Here is a 15,130-nt window from a genome sequence, read left to right as displayed (position 1 = left end):
GAAAAGAAGTTTTTCTTATCATATAAGCAATCAGGTGTATTTGTTTACCACAGATACCAGAGCCTACCAGACGGTTGCAGGGCTGCAGTGTCTTCGTTGTTATTTTCTCCAAATTCCCCTTTCCCTTTCTTGGGGTTTTCAGCTCAGCTTATATTTAAGGGTTGAGAGGTGAACTTCTGGTGAGGGTCTGTGGGGCCAGCATCAGCTCCTGTGGAATTCAGTCAAGCCGGACCCTGACAGTCTTACACATATACCTGTTCTAGCTTGGCATAGCTAATTGTCCCAAATATGCTTTCACCACTTTTCCATTCATCTCTAATTAGGATTCAACTTGGCACTTTGCCCTATTGCTTCACAAACAATTGCTCTGTGTATGTCTCTTTCTGTAACTTTACAATGTTCAAAATACTCTTTGGCTCAGTTGCCGAAATGCCCCGGGGTCCCCACTCTTCTCTGGCAGACTCGCTGACTTTGTGCGGTGTCTTTGATCCTGCTTGCACTTATGCAGCGTTCCTCTGCCACTTTCTTCCCACTTGGGATGTATTAGATGTCTCTCTAGCCTCTTCCGCAGTTCTGCTCCTGCACGCTGGTTTCTCCTCGGCTCCCGGTAAGGATCACGCTGCTTCACCTGGCTGCCGAATGCCTAGGGTTCCTCTTGCTGTTACCGGCGTATCCACGGCAGGCCTCCTTTGTCAGTGCCACAAAAAGGGAATATGGCATCTGTGCTTTATGGCCATACTTGGAAGATTGGATTGAAGGATGTTGGGAAAAGATATCTAAAGGCAATACGCCATTAGGGTACTGGGTAACATGAGGTCTTCTGCATGGGTAAATGGGTTATACCATGTCTGATCCAATGAAGCCATGATATCTCCCTGGTAGTTGTCTCCTCCCATGTGATCCTGACTCTGGCAGCCACCCCAGGGTCAGAATCAGATAGCAGCTGCTGTCCTCTGGCCACATAGGAGGAGGTCACCGCCGGGGAACCCATGATGGCTTCATTGGATTCATCACAGCCATTTGAAAGACTATACCATAGTACAAAAATGTACCTGCAAATTTAGAAACTGTGTTTCCGACTGACAGTTGTCCAGACCCACAACCTACAATTAAAACATTGGTAGCAACCTTAATGAAGTCTTCGGTTCTGCAGTTCAATACACACAGAGAGATGACTGAATCTAATACAGTCCATAATAAGGCATTAGAGGATATTTGAAGATTGTCAGCAATCATATTTATTACACTCACTGTTTGTGAACGCTATTAATTTAATCACTAAGTTAAGGTTTGGCTGCTTACCAACTACTCAAATCATGTGTAGGTGGTCCAAAGAAGGTATACAAATAAATTAAAACCTGCCCTTTATGCCTGAATAGGCTAAAGGATGGGCTACATACACTTTTCTATTGCCCATTTTATAGAGATACCTGTCATCTGCTTATAGTCCCTATTTTAATGAATTTTATTATATTTAAACAGTATTCCAGCACCTACTTTTCATTGACCATTAATTGTAAATCAATTTCTTGAGCTCTCAAATGTTTTTTTTTAATATAAAGATTTTTATAAAGGGAAGAAATTATTATGAACTTTATATAAACCTTTCTGATTCATTGTCAGTCTTGTAATCATTATTATTATTTTTATAATAATATGGCATGTATCCCCCATTCCAGGGGCTGAAACAGGGTATAACGACCCAGAGACCAAGTTAGCTGTCAGATCCGGGCCGTTATCCCCCATTCTAGGGACTAGAATGGGGATGAAGGATATTAGTACCCGTGTTGGCAAACAGGTAACCCCGGGTGCTAAAAAAAAGGATTTTACTTCCTACAAAGGGACGCATGCTGTGTACTGTTGTAGGAAGGAACATTATTTTCCAAGATGGCTGCCATGGAAAGGGTAGGTGGGGCTCGATATAGAGCGCCTCTTCCCTTTCCATGGGCGCCAGTGGGAGGCAAAGGGAAGGAGCACATGCGGCATCCGCCGCCGCCAAAAAAAAGGTAAGTAGGGGGGTGGGGGGAAACGAAAGAGTAACGGAGGGTAGGGGGAACATGGTGGCAGCGCAAGCTGGCTGGCAGGCAGCCTGGGGCGCAGGCTTGTACCGGTGGTTCAAGCCCACATTCCTAGTCATCTGATTGGCTGCTCCCCTCCACCCCCGGTTGCTAAATATTATTATAATTGTTATTACTATTAGGGTATTTATTGAGCATGGACATAGCTCCGGGAAGTATAGAGCACTTTACAATCATGGGGAGGGGGAGAACATGGTTAGGAAAGTAGAGAAACAAGGGAGTGCTGATTTAACAACAGGATAGGGCAGGACATTTTCAGTGATGGATCTACAACTAAGCAGGGGATGAAACAGTGGGGATCAGATCACCCACTCTCAGATTGGTATTTTTATTTGTATTTTATTGAATTTATAATAGCGTTTATTTAATCCAAAACGCTTTACAAGAGGAACAAAACAAGATACATCAAACATTAGAAACATCAAGCATTAGGTAACAAATTGAATCAAACCAGAAAACAGTACAAGAAACAATTTACATTATAGATGAGTATTGGTGAGAGAGAAGAAGGAATAAGGCATGAGAGGGAAAAAGAGGAATGAGAAGTGGTAAAAGCAGAAGTAAAGAGGAACGAGGCAGTGAAAGGGAGAAGAATGGACGAGATAAGAATTAGAGATGCTGGAAGAAGGGTAGGAGGGAGTAGAGAAGAAGGGTTAGGGAGGTGAATGGAAGAGATAAGATTTTAGAGAACTATGGACAATAGGGTAGGAGGGAATGGAGTGGATAGAGAGGCGAGGCGGTTCCAATGGAAGGGAGCGAGCAATTGGAAGGAGCGGAAGCGGGAAGAGGCGCAGGGGGGAGGAAGAGGAGAGAGAAGGAAGAGATCAGCAGATCGGAGAGAACGAGAAGGAGTGTGGAAAGTAAGGAGGGAGGATAGGTGGGGGGGGCAAGACTGTAGAGGGATTTGAAGACTAGGCAGAGGAAGTTGAATTTGAGCAGGGAATGGAAAGGGAGCCAAACAAGTGAAGTGAGAGAGAAAGAGATAGAGTCAAGAGGTGAGAGGAGGCCGAGGGAGCGAATAGCAGAGTGGTAGACAGATTTGAGTGGGGAGAGAATAGGATGGGGAGTGAAGGGTGGATTGACCTAGGTATTAGGGAGGAGCCATTCCTTGAACTCCCTTGGTTTGTACTTTATTGTGTTTCTTTTTTTTATATACATGGTACTGTTTTTATATCATAATTCAGATACAAAATGTAATTTGTAATTGTAATATACTTTGACTATATCACAATAAAAAAATAAAAATAAAATATTAATACAGTGGCCATGGATGCTTATAATTGTTTGGTGCTTAGCCCAGTCATGATTCGGTTGTCTTCAGCTTATTGTATTGTATTACAAACTGATGCACTTTAGAATTATCACATTATGTATAGCTAGAACCTTTAGGATGTGGGAAGGGAAATTAATCTGTATGATGCAACTGCTGTTAATTATATTTTGCAATGCACTTAAGTGTATTTTCAAGACCGGTATAAAAGTGCCTGTATTCATGGATACCAGCACTTTACCAGACCGGCCGACTCTGAGTTTGCTGGTGGGGCACCTGGGTTAGCTCCAGCTTAAAGCTGGAGGTAAGCCAGGCGCCCTACCGGCAGACAATGCGATCATTATCGGCACCGGTAATGACAGCAAATCCCTCATGGAGTTATATGGGACTCCATGAATGGGGATTCACACTGTCACTCTGGCACCCATAATCTGTCAGCAATGCCGGTTGGACCAGGTGCTGGAAACAATATCTCAATTTGCCGGTATGCTGGCGACTCGACTGCCGGGATACCAACACACTCAGAATGAGGCCCAATGTGTCCTAGTCTATGTGCTTTTTGGAATGCATACCTGAAATTAAGTATTTTTGATGATGACTGCTCTTCTGCTTTTGCTTTGATATCCTCCTCTCAAATTGGAGTAACTCATTTATTATTGGAGGAAACTGGTGTGCTTAAATCTTCACATATCTACACACTTTTTAAATTTCGAATACCTGACCCCACAGGACATTGCTGACTGGGAGAATGTCCTTGCCGTAAAGCAGCTTTTTATGCCATTAGCTCTAGGTAATGTCCAAGTACAGTATATTATTTCCAGACAAGTGCCGATTAATTGTTCAAATGTAAATCTTTTGGGGTTTTTATTACACACCAAAAAAGATCTATCATTTGCGTCTTAGAATTATTAGAGTCGAGGTTGATACTCGGAACCAAGTGCTGGCCATCTTGAACTTATTCAAGATTGCCCCACTTTAGACACAGGGCGGCGGGAGAGAGATCTCGGAGGGAAAATGATCACATTATCTCAAGTGCAGGTAAGGCCACAGTGAATTGTGTTTAATGTCTTTGCTGTGCTCACCATCAATGCAACATATATATCAACATCTGGATGAATAAAGCATGGATGTGTTAAAATAGATTGACAATTGAGGATGGGTGATTAGTTAAACTTGGCACTATTTAACTCAATCTGTATGATAAAGTTGTACAGCGCTAGTTATTTTAGTTTTGATCCTGTGGAAGAATGGAGTTACTTGTTGATTGTATTTGGTTCTGTACCTTTTTGTATAAAGTTATTTTAATATTTGTGTCTCTTGCTCTCTCTTTCTGCAGTGTTAGGTATTCTTTTAGCTTACGTTGATCTGTGGAAGAATGTATATTCATTTTTTATCTCTAATTACTCTTGGTACAAGATTGTAGTTAATTGTTTGTTAGATGGTTTGAATAATAGTTTAATGAAGCAAAGTGTGTACCAACAATCTAGCAAATACTCTTGCATTACCACCGAGGCTTGTGATGCTCTAGAATAAAACCAATATTTGCTATGCCAAACCAGTTAAAACAAAGCCTCGTAAGAAGTTTCTTCGATAAGATTCCCCATGAATTGCACAATAGCAATAAAGGTTATACTGTACTCTCTTTCCTCCGGATCCAGGATTTCTAGTGGTTCAATAATGGAAACCATCTCCTTCAGAGCTTTGTAATTCTCTGATGCGGGGGAAGCTGGAACATCTGCTTCTGAAAATTAAGCATACAAAAATCAGAAACAATAATCATGTTCACACAATGCCCAGGTCAATAGCCAATGAAATAACTGCCTTCTGATAGCGCTTCAATGTACATATTTGTCTATTAATTCCTATTATACTGCCTAATCAAGTGGCGAACTCTGTTATATACATTCATAATTTAATTTTTACATTTTCCCATCACAAATATCTCAAACATAGTTGAATTATAAAAACAATCAATAATTGTATTGTAGTCGTAATTATATACATCAATATTCATATATATCAAAAACATACATTTCATAACTTGTCTCCATATATAATACAAAGTGCAAAATCGCGTGTGAATTCACAGAAAAAGTGCAAGTATGACAGAGTGTACCACTTGATTAGTCGGTACTACTAGACAAAGGTGTACATTCAAGTGCTATATGGGAAGGGAGTCGTACTATAGCTGTTTGTTGTATGAAGTTCCTATAGAATCTGCCAGCTTTTAGCAGGTACTAAATGCAAGCTGGTTCAAGGGGGGAATATATTCGTTTTGACATCAGCAGAATCTCATGCAGGCGTGAAAAGCATATGTTTTTCAGAGAGGGAGGTAGGGGGAGGAAACGTGTTTTCCCCTCATCAAGGCAGTGGTGTCTTATATGATGAGGTCCTGCAGGCAGTGTTTTGCATGACACCTTGCAGCAGTCGCTTCCCATAACATCAGGGCGCTTTATCCCCACACATGAGCTGGTGACACCATGTCCCTGTAAGTGAGCTGGCAACTATATATTTAGGAGTTAAGAAGGAGTGAGTTGGGTACTATATCCCTTGATGTGAGCTTGCCAGTCCTATCTTTGGTAGATAATAGGCTGTGAGGTGGGTATGTATTCCTGGAGGTGAACTGGACACTGGATCCGTGCAAAGGATTTCAAAAAGAGAGCTGTGAAATCTAGCCCTTTAGAGTGTGCTTTGGTGAAGGGCCAAGAAGGGGGCTGGGTGCTACAACCCAGGGACCATGTTCGAGAGTGGAGAAGCGAGCTGAGCTCTATATACCTGAGACTGTGCTTAGAGATAAGGAGTTTGCTGGGTACTATATCTATGTAGTGTATTTGGGGTGTCAAGAAGCATGCTGGGTGCTATATTTCTAAGATTAAGGTTTGGGTATCAAGATGAAGCATGGGCACTATTTTTATGTGACTGTGTTTGTGGGGTGTCACGAAATGAGCAGGGCACTGTAACCATTGAATATGGAGAAGTAGACAGATTTCTAGGGAAAGACCAGGATCCCTAAATAAGCTTTATAGACCTAGCCCGAAGATCAAACCAGGAAGTATGGGCCCTGCATGTATCTTAAATATTTTAAAGAACTTGGGATGCACTAATAGCTGTATAGACCTCACCTCAAGTTGTACTGGGCGTTATGGGCCCTCGCTTAATGAAATACATTGGCCCAGAGCTCCCAGTAACCTTTCCAAATGGCCTGGGAATTGTAATACATGGGTTCGGTTTGGGTTTTTTGTACTGAGAATGTGTCTATAGGAAAAAGAAGCAGGGTTCAATGGTCTGCATTTTCTGCCTATAAACTTGCAGAGAGTCGATGGGGCACATTTCACCACCGTAACTTCATAACTGGCCCCAAGGAGTGCATGGCTAGTCTCTTCTAAAAAGATGGATAGTTTCTGGATGCTAAATTGAATCTCACACTGGCATATCGTTCCCCATTTTCAACTATGCAAATGGTGAAGGAGTTTGGTGGCAGTGATCGCTGGCCTTCTCTTCCTCATCAGGCAAAGTGAAGATGACTATTATTCCAAACGTAAAGGGCTGATCGGTTTTGAATATGACACTGCTATTCGACATTTGTAGCTATTGTTTTAGATGCTGGGCTTGTGAATAGTTTGATCATATCGTTAGCATCTTAGCTTTTCAATTATAGATACAAAAAGTTGTTGGAATTCTGAAAGTCTGCACCATGCATCAAATTGAGGTGCTGCGAGAAGGGGGGATTGTTAATATGGCAGTTTATGAATGTGAGGATGGCTATTAAGTTTGTAGGTTGATCATGTGCTCCTTATAAACAAAACAATCTATAATTTATAGGGATTAACAAAGCACATCAAGGAACAGTATTTAGTAGTATGGCTTCTTATCTCACATTATGCAAATATGAACACGTGGAAGATAAATACAGAGAATGTATTACAGGTAATGCATGTATTCTAACCCTTATGCTGTTACTAATGTGTAGTTCTTTAAGGTGATCTACTCCTTGAAATACAAAGTAACAACATTGAACTGTTTTGAACTGTTTTTCTATCTCCTCTGGTTTTCCATGTGGGCCCATCATTTTGATGGGCATTGTCTGACCGCGTGCAATAAATCATCCTTGATCGGAAGTATTATTTTTGACAGCCACACTTTTCAGAATGGATTATAGAGTAAGTAGAGACAACCAAATAAAACATAGTAGAGCATATGTTGAGGGGTTGTATCCTTTTAAAAATATATAATGCCTAAAACATTGCAAGTGGAACAAATAGAACGGTATATGTGCACCAGCCCCGTGTGTTAGCATTGTGTTGCCTGTATAGCCCAATATTGTTCAAATTGGGCAGTGTTTAAATTTACTGTAGAGTCGTTATGTTGAGTACGTTGGTTTCAGCTGTAGAATTTTGGTTGGCAAAGATTACTTAATTTGATACAAGATATATTGTTTCTACCATTTCTGTACCTAAAGAAACAACTCGTCATCTATGGTTTTTCTTACTGTGTTTTCTTTAAATCAGTTTTTTTAGATTATGATATCTTGAGCAAAATATCCGCCAATGAAACTTAAAAAGGATCTGAAGAAGGTTGTGTGAGGAATATGATGTAGAACGTCACAGCCAAATCCCAGTTAGCGGTATAGAGATGTTCAACAATCAACAGCCACTAACCAATGTGCAATCACATTTCCATAGTTCATCTCTATGATATTGCAATTCAGTGTATACATGTGCATATATTTGATAATGCAACACTTGTATCAATGCATAATTTGTATGAATTTAGATCTATAGTTCTATATTTTATTACCTGTGATTTATAAATGTATTTAGGATTTTTATGGTGTGTGTGTGTGTGCACACAGATGTACATGTATAACGTGGTTGATTATTTCTTTCTAAGTTTGTTTCTATGTCATATGAACTAGTTTGATAATATGCATGTAGATTGATTAATTGTGGACTATTTATTCAAAAGACTGTCTTTCGAAAAGACATTTTTCACGATTTTTGTTAAGTTATTGAAATTGAAATGTCAGTAATATTTTGAGATCCACTTACAAAATAGTACAAAAAGTGTAATGTTTTTGATTCTGAAATATGTCACTGTCTCTAATGGAACATGTTTTAGTTTGTTAAATTGTTTCCACTAGTTCCAAACAGAAAGATACATTGGGGTTCCCTGTGTAACCCCTGTTTCCCGGCCCTGGTCTGTGCAAGGGTGTACTTTGTTTTTCCAGTGGAGCCCAGCCTTCAGCTGAAGTCCCCTGGGCTTTTGCTCACTTTTTATGGGGAAACTGACACGTCATTCAGACTGCCAGAACTGGGAAACTATGTTTCCCTTAGTCTTTGACTATGTTACCTTTTTTTGGTAACTTTTTAACAGTGCACAATGTACCTTCCAGTACCGTGCACTGGGGTCCCTTTTTGTTTTCGTTTTATGGCCCTAGATACCCACAAAGGATTTTTTTGGTGATTGTACGAGTGTGCCTGGCACAAGCTGGTGTCAGCAGTTACTTTTTATAATGTGTTACTTCTTTTTCTTGAGTTAACCGCGTTTACCGCATTTGGATCAAGACTGTGCCCAGGTCCAAAAATGGCCAAGCCACAAAGTCTTTTGTTCTGTCCCATGGCCATTTTGTCCCTTGCCTTCACCGAGGACGAGTAACCTGGGTTTTCCTTATTTGGGCATGCATGTCACGTATGTGTGCCCAGGAAGAGGGCTGGAAGTTTCTAGTTCCCATCCACACGGCTGGTTCCAGGATGTCTGGAGTGCCTGAATGACTGAGACCACCATGGGCTGTTTGATGGGTTTTTTCAGAAAAAGAATTCAGCAAAACTCATGGATGGTCTAGTTCACAATAAAACATACCCATACATAAACACAGACTACACTACACTTTAATAACACCCTTTTATTACACTGGTGTCTGCGTCTTTCTTTCTGGGTGTTCCCTCAGAGGCTCAGCATGAAGCCCACTAGCCGGGCCCCATGGGGCCACGGGCTGCAACCTGCTTTTGGTGAACATCAATAGAGGTGACCCATGTCATTGTCCCCCTCAGCCTCTACCTTCTGCTTGATCTTTGCAGCGAGAACCCGATGACTTAGTGTGCAATGCCTCCTCCTATAGGGTTTGCGTTATGAAGTCTAGCACTGATAGAGGTAGATGCAGTGCCGGCTCTAAAAGAAAAACATACAGCATGTGCATATGCATGTCAAGTATATGCTATTATTGTTAGCACATTGAACAAAGTAGGTGACGAGGGTGAAGTCAAATGTCTTTGGGTGGGGATGCCATTTTAGTCAGAGGAGATTAATATTTTCTATGTGATGGATGAAGATTTGCTAGGAGGGGGATTCCAATGAAAAGCAGGGGCTTGGCAGGAGAGAGCAAATGAGACCAAAGCATGTGCATTGGTGGAACATTATTTGGGTCTCTGTCGAAAACAAAGTGAGTTCACGCTTGGAAAAGAACACATGTTCTTGGACAGCACCTCATGCCGCTACAAGAGGCTATCGATAAACTCGAGCTGTTTGCATGGTAAGGTCCACTTAGTGTAGAACATCTTGCAATCCGTTTAGAGATCAGTGCCAGGAACAGATTGGATCTTTGGCAACACCTCGTGTATACCTTGTTTTAAGCACCACAAAGACTATTGTCACATAAACAGGGTTGTGAGTTAGAGTCAGAGCTGTACTCCGGCATGCATCCACGCAAGATGGGTCATGGCTCCTGATGATATCACTGTTCAATGAAATCTCCACACCGGGGGTGTAGTGGTATTCCAGATCGCAATTATGATGAGCCTGCTCTCTTGTGTCCTTCTGTGTTCTGAAGCATAAGGAGATGCATCAAAAACAACAGATACAAGGTCCCACATTTAAAGTATGGGAACATCTAACAAATGAAAAGAAGGATCAGAAGCATTCATTTGAGAGGTTATGAATAATATTCAAGTCATGCCAGTTTTGAAGTACTGCGTCATAGACCAAAGTAAATGGACTTGCCAGGTTCTGCCAATCATGAGAAGAAAAAGAAACCAATCAGCAAAAGCAAAGTGTTACATGAAATAATACCGACAAGTTTTAGCATAGATATGTCTGTTTTCCTAGGTTTGGGAAAAGTTGCGGATTTCCCAATTCTGCACTTTGTGGAATTGACCTACAAACTTTGCATTTTTCACAAAGTTGAACAGTTTTTCTCATGAGCCATGAAATACCCGCTGCATGGGTTTTGTGGCTAGCTAGGTATGCCTATGTTGTTATCAGCACTATAAAAGGTGCTCCGGCGCTACTGAGTTTTCCCCTGCCACAAACAGCTGTAAATGGAGCACATATTCCTACAAGGCTATACCAGCTGAGCCAAAAATTCGGCTGCATGGGGCATACTCTCACAAAACACCGTTTGCTGAAATTACTTTTCACAAACCAATTACTTCTAGGTAAATTGGATGATAGAGATGAAATGCCATACAGTGCAGGCAGCTAGCGGATACAGAGTATACTCCTTCCACTTCCTGTTTTGAGTGATTATTGAATATTAGATTGTGACTCGAATAATCAGAATGCAACTTCTAATTGGCTGTGTGATCCTCGCATTTAAGTCATACTAAAACACAGCTAATTACTAATTGCATTTATTAGAACTAATTAGTTATTTTGTGAGTTTTTAAAAATGTTTAAAACTTTTTGTGGGAGCGATGGATAGTGGGGGTGGCGGAGACAGGCCGCAAACATATTGAATTCCTTTCATCTTGTCTTTTAAATGAGTGATTTGTGCATGGGTACACAGTGTGTTGCACAAACACCACACAATATAGGTGGCACAGATGGCAGAGGGACGGGCAATGGCATGCTGGGTGTTGGGTTGCAGATGGAAGGGGCAGATGGTGCACTGACTGGAGCTGCTGGAACTGGAAGCCATTTTGTTTAGCCATTTTCTTTGTTCAGTTTGCGGGCAGGATAGCCACTGTGATGCCTTTAATTTTTCATTTGGGGGAAAACGGAGTGGCTTAAAGGGCTCAAAAATGTAAGTACACCATATTTTAAGGTCATTGGGCTGTGTCTAACAATAACAATGAAATATATAATAACATTTATATAGTTTTAGAATTTTTTTAATTATTTAAAAGAAAAATGTCTATATATTTATATTTTGTTTAAAGCACAGACCTAGATCGAGAGCAGCAGAGCGCTGTACAGAATGTGGGATGCCAGCATTTGGGCTGCCATCTTTTAACAGTAGTTCAGTACTGTAAGGTCTGTATGACTGTATGTGTGTCCATTTGTCCATTGGAATTAGTCTTTGGTATGGTTTTGTTGAAAGAGTCATGTTTTGAGAGATTTGCGAAATTGGAGACTTGTGGGAGCATTCCAAGCCGACGCTGGAATCGAGTTCCAGTGGGTGGGTACATGACAAAAGAAGGATTGTTTGCGGGTCCTCTATTTGCAGACGAGTTGTGATTCAAACTGGTGTGCTAATGGTGACTGCTTTGTAGATGATACATGCAGTCTTGGACAGTATCCTGGCTTGGAGTGGAAGCCAATGTAGTTTGTATAGGATGGGGTAATTCGGTCAAATTTCCATGCTTATGTAATTAAGCATGCCGCAGCATGGTGGACTGCTTTTGAGGGATCAATTGAGAAGCTGGGAGCCCTGTCAGGAGCACATTTCCCCCATCAATGTGCGAGATCACAAGGGCCTGCTCTACGGTCCAGAAGGTCTGCAGCGGAATGAAGGGTATGATTTTTTGAAGGGTAGAGACTCTGAGCCAGGCTATTTGGGTCTTCTTGGCTATGTATTTCTGGAGGGACAGGCTGCTGTCAATAGTGAAGCCGAAGGATTTTGCTGAGTCTGACAATTGTGGATCAAATCCTTCTAGGCGCATACCATTAAGCCATTGTTGGACAAGTCGTTTTCCAGAGGGCGTACTGATGAGGACAAATTCAGTCTTGGATGGGTTTAATTTGAGGTAGGCAGTCTACATCTATGACTGGATGATGACTAGGTAATCACAGAGACAAATGATGTCCTATTTGCTCTCATGTACAACTGAGTCTCGTCTGCATAGTGGTGGATGGCTATATTGGGATCTTTGAGGAGAGTGCCCAAAGGTTTCATGTAAAAGTTAAAAAGGATTAGTGAGAGGATGGAGCCTTGGGGGACTCTGCAGGAGACATGGAGTCGGTAAGAATGCAACAAGTTCATTTGAACAGCCGGTGTCTGCATGAGAGGTAGGAGGTAAACCAATTCAGGACAGTGACTGAGAATCCCATCCTGTCAACAAGGACAGAGAGAAGGATGCGGTGGTCGACGGTGTTGAATGCAGCCAAGAGGACAAGGAGAATGAGGAGGCATGAGTCACCCTTATCTTTGATTTGGAGGGCATTATCTACCACCTGGATGGTGGCTGTCTCGATGCTACACTTGGGGCAGAACCCTGATTGATAGTCATTTAGGAGGTGGAGTCATTCGATTATGGCGAGTAGTTGTGTAGTAACTACTTTTTCCAAGATTTTACCAGTTGGCTTGGTCATCTAGATCTAGGGTTGTTTTTCTCAAAAGAGGTTGTATGAGACTGTGGTTGGGAAGTCTGGAAAGTTTGCTTCTAGTTCATTGACCGGGAAAGTGTTAAATGAGCAGTGTTGAGGGTATGCAGTGATAAAATTGCGGCAAAAATGTCGCCTGTACAAAAAATCGTGGCAAAAATGCTGTGGTTTGACCCGTTAAAGGTGTACCCCATTACACCATTTAAGGGGAGCAGGGGTGTCCCCCGCTCCTCTTAAATGGTATAATGGGTCTGCGGGTTGCGGGGGTGTCCCCTGCATCCTTTACATGGATTGCGGTGGCAAAACCACTGCCTTTTTGCCGCGATATTTTGTGTCCACAGCCATTTTTGCTGTGATTTTAACACATGGAACCGCGTTGAGTGAGAGGCCTTTTAGCCTGACCTTTGTGAGCTGTAGTCGAGTGGATGACTGATAATGGTATGGCAGCGTGGTCAGAGCAGTCAAGTGGGAATGGGTCTGCACACGTGATGCAGGGGGATGATGTGAAGACTAGGTCTAGGCTGTATCCTTTGTTGAGAGAGCACAATTCGCTTAAGGTCCATGGAAGCAGTCAGTGGGAAAAGCGTGTTTGCGAGTGTGGTTGTTACCCTGTGACTCAGGGACGTTAAAATCAGCAAGAAAGACATTACTAGAATGTGCTAATTTGGCAGAGGAGATTAAGTTGGAGATGTCTGCAATGAAAAATATAAACAATTTACTTTCTATTTTGACTCTGAAAGTTTCGAAAAATGTGTAAAACTATGCATAATACATTTAATGTTTTTACAGTTTGTAATGCCAGTATTTGTAATTCAAAAAGCATGTGTCTTGATGTAAAATAGTCAGTTTGGTTTTTGCAAATTATTTTTCAGTATGTGTTTGTTGCATTTTATTTTACTTGTATTTTCTATTAAATAATTTTCTATTAATATAATATATATTTTAGTTTTCATTCAGAATGGCAAACTTTTGCAACTTTGTGCTGTCAAGTTGAGCACTTCAAAATATTACACCAGACAAAAAAGCTTTGCACAACCCTAACGCACACAGCTGTTTGAAGCCCAACTGTATTGGAAGACTTGCACTTGTGAAATAAAAGCAGACCTAAATAGCACTATGCTATCATAATGTTCTAGGCATTCTCCTCCTACGGTATCTACGTTTTTCAAAATTAACTCATATTGTGAGGTGATTTTTGGTCTTTTTCATTACGTGTGTATCATGTTTATTTCTTCTGTCAAAGTGAAGTGTTGGGTTTAATAGATCAGGGCCTGTTAGGAATTGGTTTGAACTATTTAACACCTTAATATAATAATAAAAAGATATTTTACAAAATACAAAATTAACTCATCATTTCAAATTATATATCTACCCCGATAGTTTTTATAAAAGTTCTCAAATGCCTAATAATTCCTTAAATCTTACCCATTAATTAACATTTTTAAAAATTCCTCAGTCTTGATATCACCAAAGTTTTGGCTAAGTTAACCAGAAGCTGAACTTGCCATTACATCACGATTTGGGCATTTAAAATGCACGTGTTTTAAATCTTTATCCCTGCCCTCTGAGTAAGATTGACATGTTCTATCTCATTGGGGTAACTTCTCATGCACCTAAATGGTTTCTTGAGTGGCCAATTGATTCACTCTAAATAAATTGCACTGCCTCATCTTTTTTCGAGATCGAAGAAATACACCTGTACGGGGCTGGGCAATTGTCTGCTGATAAGGTTTTAACATTATCAGTTAAACATTTTTTAAGTTTATGGGGCTGATTCATGGAACTATTTGCGACAATAACGGGGATTTGTGCGCCATTCTGCCCGCAAATCCCCATTTGTTAAACAGGGATTTGCAGGCAGAATGGCGCACAAATTCCCGTTTTGAGAATACACCAATCTTATTCTTTCATTGCCAATGTTAACTCTGCCTTACTTGGAATTATGAACAACTTTTGAAATAATTAGAAGTTTAAAACAAGGCCCTGTGTATTCACAGTGAACAATTCTGCATATTGCTTTAACTGACTAACTGGAATGGAATTTTCTTCCCATGACCCCATTAACCCATAGTTGGTTTGAGAATGAAAGGATCCTCCCATTTTCATTGATATCTTGCTAAAATGTGTACTAACCTCTGGCAGCAGCTTCTGCTTCTTTCTGGAGCAATCCCTTCATTGACAATTTTCTTTCCTGCAAAAAACAATTGTAGATGTATTAGTTTATAAGAGTTATGATAAAAGAGGT

The 15,130-nt window shown here is 40.9% G+C and overlaps 1 protein-coding gene across 1 annotated transcript in view; it reads right to left on the bottom strand.

Moving 5' to 3' along the window:
- LOC138497284 (uncharacterized) overlaps positions 1-15,130 on the bottom strand; it is a 901,742-nt gene that overhangs the window by 599,216 nt on the left and 287,396 nt on the right. Inside the window, exons 7-8 of the mRNA XM_069620635.1 lie at positions 15,019-15,076; positions 4,987-5,089 (exon numbers count right to left, since the gene is read on the bottom strand). Of these exons, the coding sequence (XP_069476736.1) occupies positions 4,987-5,089; positions 15,019-15,076 (161 nt within the window). The remainder of the gene's footprint in view (positions 1-4,986; positions 5,090-15,018; positions 15,077-15,130) is intronic.

This window comes from Ambystoma mexicanum, chromosome 5q, assembly GCF_040938575.1.
Source record: "Ambystoma mexicanum isolate Mex_15411 chromosome 5q, UKY_AmexF1_1, whole genome shotgun sequence".
Lineage (NCBI taxonomy): Eukaryota > Metazoa > Chordata > Amphibia > Caudata > Ambystomatidae > Ambystoma > Ambystoma mexicanum.
The sequence above is the reverse complement of the archived record's forward strand: the minus strand, read 5'-3'. Positions and strand labels throughout refer to the sequence as shown.